The sequence below is a fragment of the Copadichromis virginalis genome, linkage group LG5 (genome assembly GCF_057382275.1).
Source record: "Copadichromis virginalis isolate Kocher_CV1m ecotype Utaka linkage group LG5, C_Virginalis_male_GT1.1, whole genome shotgun sequence".
Classification (NCBI taxonomy): Eukaryota; Metazoa; Chordata; class Actinopteri; order Cichliformes; family Cichlidae; genus Copadichromis; species Copadichromis virginalis.
In genome coordinates, this window is record NC_140622.1 from 26,193,067 (window position 1) to 26,212,621 (window position 19,555).

At 41.5% G+C, this 19,555-nt stretch overlaps 1 protein-coding gene and 1 long non-coding RNA gene across 2 annotated transcripts; one reads left to right on the forward strand and one right to left on the reverse strand.

Annotated features, from left to right (window-relative positions):
* The first annotated feature begins 14,304 nt into the window (after nucleotides 1-14,304).
* On the forward strand, nucleotides 14,305-16,864 carry LOC146709869 (uncharacterized). The gene is made up of 4 exons (XM_085457051.1): nucleotides 14,305-14,809; nucleotides 14,951-15,202; nucleotides 15,771-15,860; nucleotides 16,034-16,864. Exons 1-4 carry the CDS (start codon nucleotides 14,680-14,682, stop codon nucleotides 16,291-16,293), a joined length of 732 nt encoding a protein of 243 aa, XP_085313177.1. The 5' UTR covers nucleotides 14,305-14,679; the 3' UTR covers nucleotides 16,294-16,864.
* A 131-nt stretch (nucleotides 16,865-16,995) lies between these two features.
* LOC146709870 (uncharacterized) lies at nucleotides 16,996-18,419 on the reverse strand. Its single transcript, XR_014920497.1, has 2 exons — nucleotides 17,921-18,419; nucleotides 16,996-17,265 (listed from the first exon to the last, which is right to left on the reverse strand). It is a non-coding gene; the product is annotated as an uncharacterized LOC146709870 (long non-coding RNA).
* Between the last annotated feature and the right edge of the window lie 1,136 nt (nucleotides 18,420-19,555).

Below are 19,555 nucleotides of genomic sequence, written 5' to 3' on the forward strand. Positions count from 1 at the left end.
GACCCCATGTGAATTGTAGCCTCAGTTTCCTGTTATTAGCTTACTAGAGTGACACCCAGTGTGGTCTTCAGTTGCTGTAACTCATCCGTTTCAAGGTTCAATGTGTGTTGTGTGCTCAGAGATGCTCTTCTGCATACCTTGGTTGTAATAAGCGGTCATTTGAGTTATTTCCTCCTATCAGCTTGAAGCAGTCTGGCCATTCGCTTCTGACCTCTGACATCAGCAAGGCATTTTCACTCAGAGAACTGCCACTCACTGAATATATATATATATTTTTTGGACCATTTTCTGTAAACTTTAGATATATTTGCGTGGGTAAATACTCAGACCAACCATGCCGCATTCAAAGTCACTTAAATCACCTTTGTGCTCCATTCAAATGTTCGGCAAGCTGTCTTCACCATGTCTATGCACCTATATGCATCGAGTTGCTGCCATGTTGTTGACTGATATTTGTTTTAACCAGCAGTTGAATAGGTGCACCTAATAAAGTGACTGTTGAGTTTGCACAGCTCCAAAAAGAGTTTCATCATTCTGATATCCAGACCAACTTAAAGCTGTAATGAAACGGTCCATTTTGGTCCATTTCTGCTGTTATGATGAACAATTCAAGATGCTGTCAAGGTAGATCTGCTACTTTCTTCTTCTTGTGTTCTTCAGAGTAGCACAACAAATCAAAGCCTGATTACCTGTCTTATGCATTTAAGGAGATCATCAATGACATTATTTCACTATTTACTCTCCTGGGTCTGGATGTCGACAAAAGATTAATGGGGTTACCTTGGGCCTGTCTTCCCCGGTGCCTTTTTGAGCATAATGGCCTGCGCACACCAGTTCCACCTGGAGGTCTAAATCTTGTAATCAACTTGCAGAGCACAGTTGACATGCCATTGATGTCTGCTAGCCTTTGGAACCACTCCTGCAAGTCAGCACATTTTGATGACTGCTGATAGCAATGCAAAAAGAATCTACTGAGGAGTAGATTCTTTTGTTCTTTTTACAAAATAGATTTTGGTTTGAAGACATCATCCTGGAGTTTGGGAGCTGTTTATGTGTTCGTAGTCCCCACTCACCTATTCTTCTGATAGCAAGCAATAACAAAAGACAAATATATGCGGTGTATATTGTGCACATGTCTGTTTTTTAAATATTATATTTTGTTTAATCACTAAGTGTAAACCTGAATAACTATATATGTGGAAAATGAAGAAATCAATAAAGGTATGCTCCAATTGGATAGTAAAACTACCAAAAACACCAACATCTGATGCTCTTTTATGACCAAATTCCTTAACCTTAAAAAAAAAAAAGAAATCTTAAAGGCTCATCATTACCCCCACATATTAAACAAATATGTAAGACTGCTTTCTTCCATTTGCCCAACATCTCTAAAATTAGATATATCCTGTCTCAGAGTGATGCTGAAAAATTATTTCATGCATTTATTACTTCCAGGCTGGACTACTGTAATTCATTATTATCAGGTTGTCCTAAAAACTCGCTGAAAAGCCTTCAGCTAATCCAAAATGCTGCAGCAAGAGTCCTGACAGGGACTAGAAAGAGAGAGCATATTTCTCCTGTTTTGGCTTCCCTTCATTGGCTTCCTGTTAAATCCAGAATTGAATTCAAAATCCTGTTCCTCACATACAAGGTCTTAAATAATCAGGCCCCATCATATCTTAATGACCTTGTAGTACCATATCACCCTATTAGAGCACTTCGCTCTCACACTGCAGGCCTACTTGTTGTTCCTAGAGTATTTAAAAGTAGAATGAGAGGCAGAGCCTTCAGTTTTCAGCCCCCTCTTCTGCTGAACCAGCTTCCAGTGACCCTGAATCCTCCCTTAGTTATGCTGCAATAGACGTAGGCTGCCGGGGATTCCCATGATGCATTGAGTTTTTCCTTTCCAGTCACCTTTCTCACTCACTATGTGTTAATAGACCTCTCTGCATTGAATCATATCTGTTAATAATCTCTGTCTCTCTTCCACAGCATGTCTTTCATCCTGTTTTCCTTCTCTCACCCCAACTGGTCACAGCAGATGGCCGCCCCTCTCTGAGCCTGGTTCTGCTGGAGGTTTTCTTCCTGTTAAAAGGGAGTTTTTCCTTCCCGCTGTCGCCAAAGTGCTTGCTCATAGGGGGTCATATGATTGTTGGGTTTTTCTCTGTATGTATTATTGTAGGGTCTACGTTACAATATAAAGCGCCTTGAGGCGACTGTTGTTGTGATTTGGCGCTGTATAAATAAAATTGAATTGAATTGAATTGAATCGATCTTTGTAGAGCCTACAAAGTAGCCTACATAAGTATCTAACATTGTTGCATTGTTTTATGCTGGTGTTAATTACTGTGTGGTTTTGTCCCGGTGTTTTACGTGCAGTGCCAGCCAATAGAAAGAAATAAAATGCTGGGACTGCTTTCTCTCCTGGATCCCCATTGATTGTTTCGTGTTGTGTCATTTTTTTCTCTTGGTCAAACACATCTGTCCTTCAAGTTTTTTCACTTATTTCTACATTACCTCACGTCACTTTTAGTAGTTTTAGAAATCTTCCTCGAGGAATTTACTGTCATTTATGAGTCCTTATATTGATGCTATGATTCTTGTTCCTTATACTGAGATGATGATTGTTATTATCTCACTGATAAATACAAAAAAAAAATGACAGTGAAAAAGTAACTGGAAATGCATAGGAGAAACTGCTGGTACTGAATAGGCCATCTAACTACATGTAGATGCTACATGTAGTTACATTTATAGGGAGTTATACATCAGGTTACACGGCAGGTCAGGACATAGCTACAGCAGAGATTTCCTGCTGAAGCATAAATCAATGTTATTTTACTTACATAGCTTTTATTTGAGTTAAAAAGCTTCAATCTAGTTTGTATATACAGTCCAGTTCTGACACACCATTCTAAAAAGTGGAGTGAAAATAAATAGTGCTTGTTTTACAATGCGAGCAACATACACATGGTGCTTTACCCTCTATCATATAAACCCACAACAAATATATCAGAGCAGTTTTGGGGTTCACTATTTTACCCAAGAACATTTATACTGTAGAGGAGTCAAACATCAAATCATGGTCACAGTCACCCTGTTAGGCTTTGTCATTATAATTTAACTCAGTAAAATGATATAGGACAGTGTACAGTTTGCATTTCTTGCTTATAGATGGTGTACTCATGGTATTGCACTCATTGGTACACAGAAAAACTGACCAGCATAGCTGAGTGTGTGTGTGTGTGTGTGTGTGTGTGTGTGTGTGTGTGTGTGTGTGTGTGTGTGTGTGTGTGTGTGTGTGTGTGTGTGTGTGAAGGGTGAAAAAACAGAGCCTTGGAGAGAATTTCACACCCTGGCTTCACACCTCTGCATACCTTGCCAGTTTTCCTTAAAGTGGACCCCTTCTGAATAAGCTGTATATTAATGTGCGCAGTGAATCACAGTGTTATGATATAGGAAAACCACCCTGCCTATTCTCAGCTTAGCTCATTATCATTCTAGATCCTGACTCAACTACAGTCACGCTGGATGTTTCAGTCCCACCCTGACATATAAGGAGCGACAGGCCCGTTTCACAGATATAAACCTTAAAGGATATTTTCACGGGGGAAAGGTGACTGGTTTAACTGCTCTCCAATCCCCTGCACATGTGTGGTCAAATTTATCACTGCTGCAAGAGAACTGTCAACCTGTGTCAGAATTAATCAACCTTAGTGAAACAGTCCCAGGCACCCACAGACATAAATCTGCACATGCACGAAATTCAAACAAATACCTTTCTCCTCACTGCTGATGAAGTTTCTTGAATATGGAACCCATTTTTTTTGGTAATATAAGTAACTGGAATTGAAATGAAAGAACAGCCAAGACAGCAACGCACAGCTTGCAAGCACAGACTTTACTGAAAACGTCTTTTAAAAAGCAGCTGCACCAGAGGGGCAGCAATGTTTACTGTAGCACTTTAAATACGCTGGCATGAGTATAAAGGAGAGGGATATTCTTCGGAAGCGTTTACAGCTCTACTGACTTCTTCCCCCAATGCAGCGAAGGTCTCTAATTACAGAGTCCTTCACATACTGTCCGCGCTCACCCCTCACGCTTCAAACATGATGCTCCATTCACACAGTCTCTGAGCTCATAGAATAGCAGTCACAGCTGTTGCAGTGTCATCAGACACTCGTCCAACAGCAGGAGGTCAAAGGTCAAATATAGCTGAGTTCATGTTTGCTTGGAATTGCCAGATGTCATCATTCATTGCTAAACTGTATGTGACTTTAACATCACTGAGTAATATTCTAACAATATCAGGCTGAACTGACAAAAGTGACGCTGTTTTTGAGATGAATGCATTTCTTCCATTGTAAGAAACCTAATCTAATAGCTTACAATGATTTTAATAATCAATAGATAATGCTGAGCTTTTTTCCTATCCAGCATCTTTAGGACTAATTGTAACATAGACTGTGAGTCAGTCTATCTCTATATGATCAGAATAAAGGTATTTGGGTGTTACGTTTGGACAAATCTCTGATTGCACTTTCTTGTTTCCTTACAGCAACAGGATAATTCAGTAAAAGACTTTAACTCAAATATTGTGCCTCATGTTTATATTTTTGGCTCATGTCCATCTGTTTGTGTTAAAGTACCAAGTATTTAAAAGCATCTAAAACATACAGTTTTATTGATTTTTTTCAAAAATTCTTATAAGACTAAGACCCTGTTGGTTAAGGACTATTTTTAGCGGTAGATTTGGTGCATTTGTGGCCATTCTCATTATAATGAAAGATTCTCCAGTGTTTCTGGACAAAAATGGAGGTCTGTGGCTCCAATGCTGGCTTCCTTGATAACAGTTGTTAGCTCATTTCTGCTCAGTTTAGTCACTCTCGGTGGGCTTTGTTCACAACATCACCATATTTTCCTTTCTGAGAAGAGCTTAATTTACAATACAAAGAATAACACACACTGAATACTTCTGGAGCTCTGTCACTAATCCATCTCAAGCACTCAGGTATGTGTTTGGTTGGGTGGCAATAATAACCTTTCCCTGAGGGAGTCATGTCAAAAAACATGGGTGCTCTGACATATCCAAGCATCGGTGATGTTGGGTCACGTATTCCTATTTTTTTTTCTCGACTGAAAGTCTATCCAGCGTAATTCTCAAAGACCCTGGAGTATTCTCTCAAAATGAATAACATGTCTCTCTTGAACTTTGACTCTGAGCCGTGCTGAGTTATGATTGTTTTGCCCCTGTTGGAGTATGATTACATATGGTTCTTCATTTTAACAATCCTCCACTTATTGTCAGGCACCGCCGGGGAAGGGGAGATGAAGTGAGGGAATTTTATCCCTCAGGAGACAACCACTCTTGGACCTTCTTCACTTACTATTGCACTTAGCTCTAAAACAAGCGTGTTCACAGTTACACACTGCAACTGACTCTCGCTCAGAATATGTAATCTAAATTGGGCTTTTTGACTGTTTACAAAGCTGTATTAAGCGACTTTGGTGAATGCAAGTGAAGTAAAATGCCCGCTGGAACCCTGGTGCACTGTTTCCTCTTAGAAAATAAAATTAAGTCAATTAGATTAGAAGAATAAAGCTGGTGGTTATCATGCTGCAGCCTTTTAACTATTCAGTTACGCTGGCCTAAAAGGTTGTGGATATCAAATTTTGCTTGGACCAGCCTGCATTAAATATCATTTAAATAGAAATTGTTGGCTGCTGTCTCACTTGAATATACATAATCAAGGTTTGATCAAGCTGAGGCAGAGGTGAGTTTAGGGTTTCCTGTTAAGAATGCAGGAAATTTCAACATAAAAAGAACTATTTTAAACTGGGAATGATTTTCTTTAAAACAAATTCTACTGAAGACATATAGAAAGTGATATAAGATCCCCCAAAAAACTACGCAAAACTAGAAAACATCATCATGAGCTTCATGTTTTGTATTCACTCGCACAAATCCAACATTAGCTCTGGCTTCCAGAACAGGCACTGAACATGTCTGTGCCTTTCAAAGACTTGACCTTTGACCACTGCAGTAAACAGACTTATTGGGTTATGTTGATTTCTCCAACAAGTAAAAGGGTCTGAGGACGCCACTAATGAGACAGCGTGGGGTCAGGAGCTGGGGAACAGGACAGTAAGCTGTACCAAGACAAGAGGGCTTGGATACAAAAAAAGACATGGATCTTTCTACAAAAGCCACCAAAAACACTCAATGCTGGACGCAGCTGTCAACTAGCAGAAGCAGGAATAAACACTCCAGCTAATATTTAACATTTTAAGCAAAACTATAAGTATGCAACAAGAAGCTGCCCAAGTCCATCCAGTCTATAAACATTTTCCTGTTATTGTCCAACATTTTGCATAACCGACATGCTCCTTTAGCCAACATGCTTTCCATTAAACAAGTAAGTCTTGACACAGTGAGAAGAGACGTATTTGTTTGCAGAGAATATTCAGCAGTAGTTTATTGGCCTTAAAGAATCTGGACAAATTCCCTTTTGTTTGGAGTATAGAGCTGGCCTGATCTGATCGAATGTTGATTTTCTCTCTACTGACCCTACTATGTGAAGTGTCCTGATATGGCTTATGTTGCTAATTTGCACTAAATAAATACATTAGGCTGAATTAAGTTTCACTTTAAGCTATTAAAATAACAATCAGAGTGATGGTGCAATCAAAGATGTGGTCAGACAACCTCGTGTTTATTGTTTTTCAATACCAGATGTCTGTATTGAAAGATAAAACCAATCAATCTAAGACAGAAATGGGATTGTAAAGGAAGCAGGCTTGTTTATTTATGGCTCAGCATTTGTCAAAAGGTCCTTCAGCGCTACAATAAAAGCACCAGTCCTCCTGAGTCTCCCAGCAGGCTTCTGATTTGGGATCCCCAGGAGAGCCCTCAGCCCATGTCTACACTAATTGCTCATTGATACAGATTGTGATTATCAGTGCTTACGGGGTAATTATGTAGTGTCACCGTCACTAAAATCAGGGCTGGAATGAGGCTATCACCGTGTTGGCTCTCTGGGGATTAGGGGGGGTTGTATGTCTGGGCCTCTGCGTTATCTCAATTCCTCTGCTGTCCTTATCTCCAAAGCATGAGCCTGGAGAGAAACAACAGCCGGGCCACAGCCAAAGCAGACAGATAACTGGAGTGCCGGCATGCAATGCAAAGACGCAGAGTGAAAGTATTGTCCAGACAACAAACACAAACACACACAAACACACACAAGCACACACATGCACGGCTCGTGTTGTTGCTTTTTTGCATGCCAGTAAGAGAGAGAAAAAAATTGCTGTTTCACACTTTTCATCTTTCAACTGAAGGATGAAAAGAAACTGACTTGGCTGAACTTTAACAATTGAACTGAAATTTGGAATTTGCGAACTGGGCTCACGCATTGTGTCATTCCTGGCCTTTTTTATGTGTTTCTCTAAGCTTTTATATGCGGCCCACAATTTATATGGGCAACAAATTCTTACTAAACCAGCGGTCTACAATTTTATGGCTCGGTGTTTTGACATCACATTATGTGGAATTATATACTGCCTGTTCGGGCTTAAAACTAGGCCAACATTGATTCAGTGCCACAACTGTCTTAGCCCCCATTTGTGAAATGGAATGGGAACTCATAGACTAAAAAAACAAGCACAATGCCTGCAAAAAAATGGGGGAAAAAACCCATCTAAGCTGTTGCTTTGGGAACTTTTACATACTTAAATGCATGTTGTTGTCTAAGGTGGGTATAAAATGACTCATAAAATTAAAAATGCCCCAAATAATAATCTGTTTTTAAAGGAAACCGCAGCTTTGAATGATTTCTTATGAAGAATGAACAGTGCTTTCTTTACCAAATACCCTTTGTTTCTACTCCCTTGTCTCTGTATATGAATGTGTGTGTGTGTTGGCTCTGCCAGTTCACCGTCTGCAGGGGCGCCTGTCAGTCAGAACAGCAGTAAGTGAGCCGAGGCCTCCGCAAAGAAATTACAAGGGATAATTATTCAGAGGCAAAAAGCCTGTCTCTGATTGAATTCTACATCCAGTGTCATTCATAAGGGATTGTACAAATCTAGACTGTGTTTTTTAGCTTCTAAAAATTTGTTACAGGCACTATCTTTGATCAGGGCAGATGTTCAGCCGCTGATTTGTCTCTTAGACTTCATAAACTGTTTCCACATTTTAAAAGCCACACTGAAACAAGAGCTGTTTTCCACAGGCATTACATTTTTTTCATCTTAGAAGAGCTTGTTGAAGCACTTTTGCTGACCCTACATCTAATAATACATTGAAAAAATGTCTTAATGAATAATCTTGCCTTAATTTATGTTTGTTCTTTCATGTAACACTTTATTCCAGCCCCTACAAACAATTATGACATATTTCTAACACAATATAATATAACTGCGGTGATTTTTTTAACAATTGAAGCCAGAGTGTTCATTATCAGTGTGTAAACAGCTGATAAGGTGCAATCATTCATGTTCACATTTATAAACTCGCTTCTCAATGATTGTTTCATGTGTATAAATATTAGTTACATTAGTGAAAACATACATTAGTTAAAACACAGTGTTATCAGACATTATATAAATATATGTATATATGTTATTTGATGTCAGGTTATTAAAGAATACTCTAATGTTTATGTAATACTGTAAATTCCTCGTGAGCTATTTAGATATTTTAGTCCATAACAGACTAATTGCATTGTGGTGTAAAGTCTGTTTTTAAATGTTAGTGATGCAACTACTGTTTATGTTTGGAAAGATTAAAAGACTTTAATTTGTTTAATTGGAAATGGGTTTGTCTGATAAGAAATCTCTGTTGAGGAGATTTATCTGTAAAGCATAGATTATTTAACTTTATTTCACCGTGTTTATACAACATAAATGAGTATTAATCAGCAAATTTACATGGTGACAATTGTGAGGTAAACAGTTGAAATACTTTGTGGATAATGTCATACTGCAGTTTGGCAAAAGCTGAGCTTGAGCTTCGTTCAGCTTTTGGGCCTGATGAGCCTCTTTCTTTTTTTTGCCAGAACTCGCTGAATTGGCACCACATGTGTGTGTTTTTCCCACACAGAGATAAAGTTGGTCTTGCTTTTGCCTGAGTGCAAAAAAGACACTCTTCATGCACTGGCACTGAGAACTGGTGCTGGATATAAGCTGCTAGTTGTGGACTACTCTAATATGGAAAATGGGTAGTTATATATATATATATATATATATATATATATATATATATATATATATATGTAGGGGTGCAACAATACTCGTATTGGTATTGAACCATTCGATACAGTGCTTTCGGTTCGGTACGCATATGTATCATGTGACGTATGACCCTGAAGGTAAGCGCGTCATGGACAAAAGTAAAACAGTATGTCGGATGTGCCACGCAATGCAAAATTACATTGGTGGGAACTAGTGCGTTAGCGCAGTTAGCTTGTTAACGTGTTGACGCCGTCCAGCCCCACGCACAGGGCGATCCGCGGTAACTCGTTAACGGAGGTTTGCCGCGTTATGGCGTTAATGTCATTTTAATGAGATTAACGGTGACAGCACTTGTGGGAACACAACGAATATGACTGCACATTTACGCCGACATCATCCTAGTGGAAGACAAAGACAAGTGGAAGTAGACAAAAACAACAAGCACGCATGCTACAAACTTTACCAGAGTCATTTAGACAGCCGTTAGCACATGATTCTCCTTATGGGGACCTGATATGTTTAATATGCTGCTGAGAATATAGCCCAGAAGAAGCGTATAGTATAGCTTTTATTTTGGAAAGAGCCATTTCTCTGTAATAAACTCTCTTTTCCAAAGATGAGTTATTTCTCGATCAGTTATATATCTTTATTACTTTGTTGTTTCAGCAACATTAAATTTAAAAGCTGTACTTTTGAGTTAAAATATACATTTATAATTTTAATAAATGACAAATGAAAAAAGCATGAACATTTTTTTGTATCGAAAAAGTACCAAACCGAACCGTGAATTTTGTGTATCGTTGCACCCCTAATATATATATATATAGGAAGAGAGAGAGAGAGAGAAAGAGAGAAAGAGAGAAATATATATATATATATATATATGCCTCAGTACTACATGGAAGCTCCTGTCAGGCATCATATCGGCTAAGATGAACAGGCACATGGGTCAATACATGAGTGGGACACAGAAAGGAATTGGCAAGAATACCAGAGGTGCAAAACACCAGCTACTGGTAGACAGAACAGTCAGCCGAGACTGCAAGACCAGACTGACCAACCTGTGCACTGCCTGGATTGATTACAAGAAGGCCTATGACTCAATGCCCCACAGCTGGATACTGGAATGCCTAGAATTGTACAAGATCAATGGGACCCTAAGAGCCTTCATCAGGAACTCAATGGGGATGTGGCGTACAACACTAGAGGCCAACTCCAAGCCCATAGCACAAGTCACCATCAAGTGCGGGATCTACCAGGGAGATGCTCTGTCCCCACTGCTGTTCTGCATAGGCCTGAACCCCCTCAGTGAGATCATTAACAAGACTGGCTACGGATACCGACTACGGAACGGAGCAGTTGTCAGCCACCTCCTGTACATGGATGACATCAAGCTGTATGCCAAGAGTGAACGAGACATCGATTCACTGATCCACACTACCAGGCTATACAGCAATGACATTGGAATGTCGTTCGGACTGGAGAAGTGTAGTCGGATGGTAACAAAGAGAGGGAAGGTAGTCAGAACTGAGGGGATTGAACTACCAGAAGGCAACATTGCAGACATAGAGGACAGTTACAAGTACCTGGGGATCCCGCAGGCAAATGGGAACCATGAAGAGGCCGCTAGAAAGGCTGCAACCACCAAGTACCTGCAGAGGGTCAGGCAAGTCCTGAGGAGTCAGCTGAATGGTAAGAACAAGATCCGGGCCATCAACACGTACGCCCTGCCCGTGATCAGGTACCCTGCTGGGGTAATAGGCTGGCCAAAGGAGGAGATAGAAGCCACTGACATAAAGACAAGAAAGCTCCTTACCATGCATGGAGGGTTTCACCCCAAGTCCAGCACCCTGAGGCTGTACGCTAAGCGGAAGGAAGGGGGCCGGGGACTGGTGAGTGTCAGCACCACAGTCCAGGATGAGACAAGGAACATCCAAGAATACATTGGGAAGATGGCCCCAACTGACCGAGTGCTCAGTGAATACCTCAGGCAGCAGAAACCCAAGAAAGAGGAGGAAGACGAGGAACCATCATGGAAGGACAGGCCCCTGCACGGTATGTACCACCGGCAGATAGAGGAGGTGGCTGATATCCAGAAATCCTACCAGTGGCTGGACAAAGCTGGACTGAAAGACAGCACAGAAGCACTAATCATGGCAGCACAAGAACAAGCTCTGAGTACAAGATCCATAGAGGCTGGGGTCTATCACACCAGGCAAGACCCCAGGTGCAGGCTGTGTAAAGATGCCCCAGAGACAATCCAGCACATAACAGCATGGTGCAAGATGCTAGCAGGCAAGGCATACATGGAACGCCATAACCAAGTGGCCGGCATAGTGTACAGGAACATCTGTGCCGAGTATAACCTGGAAGTCCCGAGGTCAAAGTGGGAGATGCCCCCAAGGGTGGTGGAGAATGACCGAGCTAAGATCCTGTGGGACTTCCAGATACAGACGGACAAAATGGTGGTGGCTAACCAACCGGACATAGTGGTGGTAGACAAACAGAAGAAGACGGCCGTAGTGATCGATGTAGCGGTTCCGAATGACAGCAATATCAGGAAGAAGGAACACGAGAAGCTGGAGAAATACCAAGGGCTCAGAGAAGAGCTCGAGAGGATGTGGAGGGTGAAGGTAATGGTGGTCCCCGTGGTAATCGGAGCACTAGGTGCGGTGACTCCCAAGCTAGGCGAGTGGCTCCAGCAGATCCCGGGAACAACATCAGAGATCTCTGTCCAGAAGAGCGCAGTCCTGGGAACAGCTAAGATACTGCGCAGGACCCTCAAGCTCCCAGGCCTCTGGTAGAGGACCCGAGCTTGAAGGATAAACTGCCCGCAGGGGCGTGCTGGGTGTTTTTTATATATATATATATATATATATATATATATATATATATATATATATGTGTGTGTGTGTGTGTGTGTGTGTGTGTGTGTATACACATATATACACATAACGTCTATAGGAAAACTGCTAACAAAGCAAATGAAAGCTATGCACTTGTGCTAAAAAGAAAATATGGATCCCATAAATCAAGAAACATGTAGTCACATTTTTAAAAACTAAAGTCGGAACATTTTTCATCGGTAACAGGGAACATTTCATAGAATAACAATGCTCAAGTCTCAGAGCCCTTGAACATTTCTTTAGCCTCGTCTGCTCAGTGTAACATGTCATGTTTCAAGTTCTGAAGTATCTGTTCAGTGATGACAGACATTTCCCACGACCCTGCATTCATTCTTCAAATAAGCTCTTTCTTCCCTCTGAGATCTTCCCCTCTTTTTAAAACACTGACAAAGAAGACTTTTTATGTTTTATCACTGAGCCCTCTCTTGTCTTTGGCAAGAGCTTCACTTTAATGGACTCTCGAGAACATATCGTGAAAACTTACAGCGTCACAGTGCATCAACACAGTGCATCAACATTATATGTAAAAAGTTTTCATATACTGAGCAGACTTTTTAAATAATTTATATTGCCAGCCCACATACGTCTATGAAATAAAACCTCAGTCTCACTGCCAGTCTTTGGCTACTATTAGCAAAGAATGAAGAACTTACCTGCCTACTGCAGTAACAATAATGTCAATGTCATTGTGCTGATGAATAAACATTAGAAACATTTGTTTAGTCTTTGTAAAAATGAAAAGGTAAAATTGACGGGTTTTGCCCACATCAAACAAGACACAGTGTGCTGTCCTCTTTCTAGCTGCAGCTCTGTGTAGACGAGTCTGATTGCAGCTGCAAGCAGGATGCTCTTGCATGTGACACAGTGTAGCCAAAAACTGTTGTTAACATTGCTTCAGGAGACATTTTTACTTGGACTGTGTTTTTTTAACCCTTCAGCTGTGGTTTTGTGGACACATTTTCTACTCTGTAACTACTTTTATTATTCTTGTCAGGCCCAGACTAGCTATTTCCCCTGGGTCCAATCATTATGGTAAGCTAAATGGCTGCTGGCTGTAATATATGATATATTTAATTCACTGTGTTTACTTTTACCTTACACACATGAAATTGGTTTCAGTCTTTCTATCTATCTCAATGCAAGAAAGCCAATATTTCCAAATATATTCCTTTGACTGTAGTGCCTGTATTTAAGTATCTATATCCATCAGTGGTTATGATTGTTTTTAGTAAAACCATCAGAAAGTCACATTCTGAGAGCAGAAACTTTAAAATTGTTGGTTTTAGAGGGTTTGTAGTTTAGTGTTCACCTACCTCTGAATGTCTTGAAATGTACTCATTCCATGTAAAAGTCAAGTAGATACCACATGACCAGCAAAGAGCTTGCTAGTTTCCCTCATCATTCTCCTCTCAGTGGGCTTCACCTGGATCAGGTGCAGGTGCTTCTTCAAATCTGAAGTACAACTCTTCACTGGAGAAAGAACCATTATCATCAACAATATGCTGCAAATATTTTCATGTTTTAAAGGCTGTCCTTTTTGCAGTCTGACCTTAACATAGTCACTGACAGAACCACTGGACTGGATTATTTTCCTTTTCTCTGTCAACCAGGCAAGAGGCAACAAAAGAGGAACAAAATCTGGTAAAGAGATTATTTTGTGTTATATTTGGAAAAAGCAGCTCATGGAGCTGGAGGCGGCAGACTTGAAGATGGTAATACTTTCACTGGAACTGACCAGGAGGGACAGGGTTAGAAATTAGTACATCAGAGAGACAGCTCAGGTTGAGTGATATGGAGACAAAGTTAGCAGTGGTGAGAGGGTTCAGACGTGGGCAGAGGTGGGATAGTTGATATACTGGAAAAAGGATATTGAATGTAGAGTTGCCAGACAGAAGGTAAAGAGGAAGACCACCGAGAAGGTTAGGAGGATGTTAAGGATAGGGTGAGGCAGATGATCCAATGTAAGTAGCTGATCGACAAAGAAACTTAGCTTGCAAAGCTAATACATTAGGTATTTGTTGCAAGGGTATTAAAAAAAGTAATATGCTCCACTTTTTATAACAGGGTGCTATGTATAGTCTGAAATAGAAGACTAAATGTGATTCTTTCGCTACCCAGCATATCGTAACATAACATTATTTAGACTGACATTTAGAATTAGGACTTACGGTGTGTTCACACCGAACGCGATGGACGCGAATAGAGCGTCAGGTTTACATGTAAAGTCAATGGAAAGGCGCGATGACGCGCGATTGCGGGTCCCGCGAAAATTCGGAAGCAGATTTGCGTCGCGAAAACGCCAAAACGCGTGAAACGCGCGTCAGTGTAGCGCGTCAGGCGCGTTTGACGCGCGAATAAAACCACGCGCGTGAGTTTTTGTGTTGCACTTTGTGCATACGCGCGTTTCGCGTCTACCGCTCGAGTTGGAAAAATCTGAACTCCAGCGTCAAATCGCGCCGCGACAACCAATCAGGAGCCTGGTGACGTGGCTCTGACCTAGGTCAAAGGGGCAGATCCAGCCAAAGCCCTTCATTCTTCATTCAGTATGGAGGAAAAGCTGATCAGCGCCGTGGCTAACCACCCCGAGCTATATGATGCCAGCTCCTATTTCTACCGAGACAGGAATAAAAAGGACCTAGCTTGGAGACACATAAGTGAGGAGATCGGGCAACCTGGTAAGTTCATTCCTTATTCTTTTTAATTTTCAGACTGACCCGATGAAGCCGTGCAAAAGCTAGCAAGCGCGCCTACTGTCCCGCGATTTTCCCACTGTTGTACAAATACCTTTCCGCTAACCAGATAATGCGTTTATTCAGAGGACATCTGCAGGAGAAAGTGGAAGAGCCTCAGGGACACATATAATAAGGAGAAGAGGTCAGAGAAGGAGAAGAGGAGTGGGTCTGCAGCAGGATCGGGGAGGAGATGGAAGTTCTTCGCGGTCATGGGGTTTCTGGACCCCTTCCTCACCCCGCGGGAGACCAGCGGAAATATGGTGCGGACCGTGGAGAACTTCTCCCCCGAGGACCAGGGACAGCCCGAAGAGGCAGCAGGGGAGTGTCAGTCAGAAGGTATGTTTACAATTAATTAATGTAGGCAGTTAATTTATGCGTGTTGTCATACAGGAATATATTTTGTTTATTAATAAACAGTATAAAGTAGTCCCGCTGTTCATCCGTCACTGCCTCGCCTTTTCGCTGATTTTTTTTATTGCACCGTACAGCTTTCAACGATGCGCATTGCATTCTGCAGCCCAAATGACAAATCTCCTCCGTGTCGTGTCTCCTGCGCTTGCCAAACTTATCATGTTTGGTTTTGATAACCATCACTTCAAATAGAAAAAAACAGCACAAAAACACTCATAACTATGACCCTCATTCGGAAATAGACACCTGCACCGGGAGCAAAAAAGGCGCACAAAAGTGGCGCCGCAGACGGAGAAAAAGCGCGGCATAATACTTTTACGTTTTAAAATCGACAAAGGTTTGCACTTTGAGAATCAACTTGTGAGAACTGTGACTACTGTTCATGTGCTGCAATAAATGGGAGACCACTGTATATAATAATAAGTATATAATAATATAATATTCTCTATGACTATTGTCTTCAACCTGTTAACATTTAATATTGTCTTGATAGAGTCAAGTTATCATGCAGCAGAGTCCTCCCCTGTTGCTTCTCCTGACTCCCCAGTCCCTGGTCCCTCCACTCCTGCTGCTGCACCCACAGGTATGAACATCAAGCACTGATAGCTTTTTACTTGCTTGGATTCCCTTGTGATCACCTTTACTAAATATCTACAACCAATCTGTTCATATCCTGTTTTTTTTTTCAATTTTGAAAATGACAATCTAGTAGCAGCCTTCTCATTTCTTTGTGGTGTTTTGTTCTGTTTTTTACAGGCCCACAGAGGAGGAGAGCTCGAAGGCGGTCGAGGGAAGGGTCCCAGGATGGTCCATCGGCGGTGGAGCTGGCTATCCTGGAGTCCCTAAAGAGGCCACGCCCGTCTGCAACAGAGTATTTCCTCCTCGGCCTTGTTCCTGCTCTGGAGAGCATGCCGCCTCAGACACGAGAATTCGTGAAATTCCAAATTCATAAATTAGTTTTTGACAACAGCACAGCTGTGCTAAATTTGGAAACATTGGACCCTAATGATCAGTAGTTTTCTGATGAGGCAGCAGCTCTCCAGGGCAGAAACAATGTTCTTATTCTTCTCCTCCTTCTCCCCTGAGGCTCTTCCACTCCAAGCTGGGTCCTTTTTATTCCTGTCTCTCTGTAAATAGTTAAATTTTATATATTTATGTTGAATCTTTTTATTACTGAATTTATATATTTTATCAAATAAACATTTATAATGACAAATGTCTCTGTTCTACTACACAGCAAATATTGGCACCCGACTTGACACAAGTAGAATTTATTTCATATTATACTAATGACAAAATATACTGATACAGTGGGATGCAAAAGTTTGGGCAACCTTGTTAATAGCCATCATTGTCCTGTACAAATCGTTATTTGTCACAATTTAAATTGTCAGTTAAATACATCATATAGGAGACACACACAGTGATATTTGAGAAGTGAAATGCAGTTCACTGGATTTACAGAAAGTGTGCAATAACTTTACACTAAATAAAGCAGGTGCATATATTGGCAACACATAAAAAGAGAAATAACATAAATATGTAGTGTATATCAATGTGTGTGTCTCCTATATGATATATGTAATTGACATTTTTTACTGTAACCGATTCATACAGGAAAATAATGACTATTAATAAGGTTGCTCAAACTTTTGCATCACACTGGTTATAGGAACATAGTGAAGACAAGTTACTTAAGAGAATAAAGAGAGGTTAGGTTATTTTGGAGTAGAGATCCATTTATTAAGAAAATTTTAAAAAGGAGAAAGTTCCCTTGTAGTTGTGGAACATGGATCCTGAGTTGGGGGGTGCCTTCGTCTGGACGTGCTTCCCATCCAGAGCTCCACAACAGAGGGGGAAGTTCCAGCGCTCCTGGAATCCCTCTGCGATGGACCGCCAGTCTTCAGTTGAAGGCACAGCCGTGAAATCGTCCACTAGACAGTCCCAGATGGCCGTCGCTACCTGGGGGATGATCTGGCTCACCATACCTATGACACCACAGCCATGCTATCATTCAACCACTGATAACAGCATAAATCGAATTAAATTAAATCGGGACTTGATGAGACCATCTGAGTATCACTAGAAATATTATAAACAGTACCAGTTTGCTATCGGTAAACACCGAGAGCATTCACTGTTAGCATAGCACATCCATGTTAGCAGTGTATAAACGATACACTGCTAACATGGATGTGCTATGCCATCAGTAAACGCCGACAGCATTCACTGTTAGCATAGCACATCCATGTTAGCAGTGTATAAACGATAGTTTATACACGCCGACAGCATTCACTGTTATAGCACATCCATGTTAGCAGTGTATACACGATACACTGCTAACATGGATGTGCTATGCCATCAGTAAACGCCGACAGCATTCACTGTTAGCATAGCACATCCATGTTAGCAGTGTATAAACGATAGTTTATACACGCCGACAGCATTCACTGTTATAGCACATCCATGTTAGCAGTGTATACACGATACACTGCTAACATGGATGTGCTATGCCATCAGTAAACACCGACAGCATTCACTGTTAGCATAGCACATCCATGTTAGCAGTGTATAAATGGCTGGTTTAGCATATATTAGCACAGGTATCAATAAAGGACTACCGTATTGACCACTTTTACTAACCTCAGGCAGACGGACAGGCGCTCTGCAGGTGGGATTGAGCGCCTGTAATTGGTGTCTAGGCGGGCGATTCTGGGACCGACACGGGAAAGCAGGTCCTCAAACTGGCCGGGTGACAGACGATGATATCGCTGGAATCTGCCGTCATCCAGGCGCAGCTCCTGGAGCAAATGGTGAAACTCACCAAACTGCTCACGCGCCTGGAGGACCTGATGGACCCAGGTACGGCGAGGACGTCTTTTACGCTGCTGCTCTGCTCTCCACAGTACATAGAGAAGGGAGACTCTCTCTTCAAGCGCTAGCTCGATAGCTGCCATCTTGCAAAACCAGGTCTGGCACAACTCCCTCCCACATTCCTCCCACATTTCCGGTTCACGCGCGTCAAAATATCATATTTTGACGCGCGATGGATTTTTCTTGGACACGCGTTGAGACGCGAATGTACACGCGTCAAATTAGGGGCGTTTGGGGCGTTTTATTCGCGTCCATCGCGTTCGGTGTGAACACACCGTTACAACCTCCCAGTGCTCGCATACAACCACCAGCCAGAGGCCAATAAATGACATTTAAAACAGATATTACATATAACTGCACTAACTTCACCAGTAAGAGCAATCACAGTAGTAAACAAAGTGTAGTTATCTTCATCCCTTAATGATCTGTCCCAGCATTTCTCACTGCAATCAGATTATGATTTTAGCCCTGTTGCAATCAATGTCTGATTTCAACCTCCGTGTATTATGATGAACATGTTATTCCTGTTTTCCCTCTGCTTTGCACGCTATTTACTTCACGGGTAGTGATGGACTCTCATCCTCTTTCTTTCTGGTCTGCAGTTCCTTATCTGCCACTTCAAACAAAAGTCACTCTCCCACCCAAACATTGTCTAACAGCTGCTAAAGATGCCCCTGCTGCTTTCAACTCACTTGTAGCTTCCCCCTCCCTTTCGCTGGCGGTACACAGAATACAGATTATCATCAGAGCATCCCTTTGTTGCTGCATGAAGGGGATGGGGGTATTTGAGTTAGATCTCCTGGATAACATTCGAAGCACCCAGATTTAATTTCACGCGATCCTCTTTCATGCTGACAGAGTTGCTCAAACTGTGATGTTTGTGTTATGATTTTTGAGAGGTTTTGACACGAAAACCTGTATACCAACTTGAGCATCCTGAAGCGTATGTAGTAGATAGTAAATAAAAATATATAAGCAAAAATGTATGTTTTCTCTTTCTATGCTCCCATGTGTTACTATTTGCGTGTGAATGCTCTGTACTGGATGAAACATTCGGGAAGAAGAAATAAGGCTCCTGCAGACAGACAAGACAGAGATGTTGTTGCTTTTTATGGCTTGATGGACGGGCCTTATCGATGGCTGTTCTCACAAAGCTGACAGACTAAAGGGGGGGATCTGATCTCCGTTTTTGTTTTGTTTTCATCAGACGTCTTATCTATGAGTGAGTTGGGTGGAATCCAGCTGTAGACGTAATGTCAAGGAAGGAGGTGACACGCAATGCTGTTGCAGGTTATCATAGATTCTCAGTTACGCATGACCCACCTTGGCAGCGACTGGTTGCCACTCCAAACTGTTTGCATGGAATTTTGGCTTGTTTATCCGCCTTAATGCTCGGGTTATTGT

Coding starts and splice junctions, on each gene's coding strand:
- LOC146709869 (XM_085457051.1), top strand. CDS start 14,680: ATGGAGGAAAAGCTGATCAGCGCCGTGGCTAACCACCCCGAGCTATAT. Junction 14,810..14,950: donor TGAGGAGATCGGGCAACCTG/GTAAGTTCATTC, acceptor GCGTTTATTCAG/AGGACATCTGCAGGAGAAAG. Junction 15,861..16,033: donor TCCTGCTGCTGCACCCACAG/GTATGAACATCA, acceptor TGTTTTTTACAG/GCCCACAGAGGAGGAGAGCT.